The sequence below is a fragment of the Eurypyga helias genome, unplaced genomic scaffold, assembly GCF_000690775.1.
Source record: "Eurypyga helias isolate BGI_N326 unplaced genomic scaffold, ASM69077v1 C15478681, whole genome shotgun sequence".
NCBI classification, from domain to species: Eukaryota; Metazoa; Chordata; class Aves; order Eurypygiformes; family Eurypygidae; genus Eurypyga; species Eurypyga helias.
Genome location: NW_010283746.1, coordinates 1 through 856, shown reverse-complemented (window position 1 = coordinate 856; position 856 = coordinate 1). Strand labels below are relative to the sequence as shown.

Genomic DNA, 856 nt, shown 5'->3' with positions numbered 1-856 from the left:
GCTCCTCAGCGTGCAAACTGCCCTGTATCTGCTGACGCTGCAGGACCAGTGGCACATCTCTGGGTCACCTCCAGGCTGTGTCAGAGGCAGCAGGACACACAGGTAACTCTACCAAATACCTCACCTGCACTGCTTTCACCCTTTCTCCACTTCAGGACATGGAGCTGCTTCGGTTTTCCCTGGTTCTCATCCAGTCCTGGCTGACCCCAGTGCAATACCTAAGCAAAGTGTTCACAAACAATCTGGTTTTCGGCACCTCAGACAGAGTGTATGAAAAACTAAAGGACCTGGAAGAAGGGATCCAAGCTCTGATGAGGGTAAGTTGCAGTGTGGAGCATGATTACAGAGTAAGAGATCTCCCAGACACAGGGCACTGAGCTCTACAGGTCTTCCATGGGACCCAAAGACCATGGGAAATCTCCCCACTTTCCACTCTGACACCCTTTGGACCTTGCTTACCTTAAGATGATGAGACCACGACACACCATTGCACACGTTTCATCTCGGGGGAGTGATGAAAACACACTGAGCAGTAAGAAAACACGTAACAAATGATAATAGCTCTGCCATAACCACTCAGATAGCAGTACAGACCAGGAAGATCGTGACAGTTTAGATCCAAAGTCTTCCCAAACACAGCACCAAGGAATACTCAGTTGCTTAAATCCCCTGTACAAACAGCAGGATAACGTTTGCTACAACCCCATGCAAAACACTTTAAAGTGGAGTAAATTTTGCGAGGTTTGCAACCTGGCTTTAAGGACTCGTGACATCTTACAAAACAACCCACATCGGTCTGTGTACAGCGGGAAGCCTATACCCTGGGAAGCGTTCCACAGAAAGCAGACAAATAATC

The 856-nt window shown here is 48.4% G+C and overlaps 1 protein-coding gene across 1 annotated transcript; it reads left to right on the top strand.

Annotated features, from left to right (window-relative positions):
* Positions 1-155: 155 nt before the first annotated feature.
* Positions 156-317, top strand: LOC104502426 (somatotropin; the record flags this gene model as incomplete). The annotated part of the gene is made up of 1 exon (XM_010160014.1): positions 156-317. A coding segment is annotated over one exon (162 nt), but the record flags the coding sequence as incomplete, so codon positions are not given.
* Between the last annotated feature and the right edge of the window lie 539 nt (positions 318-856).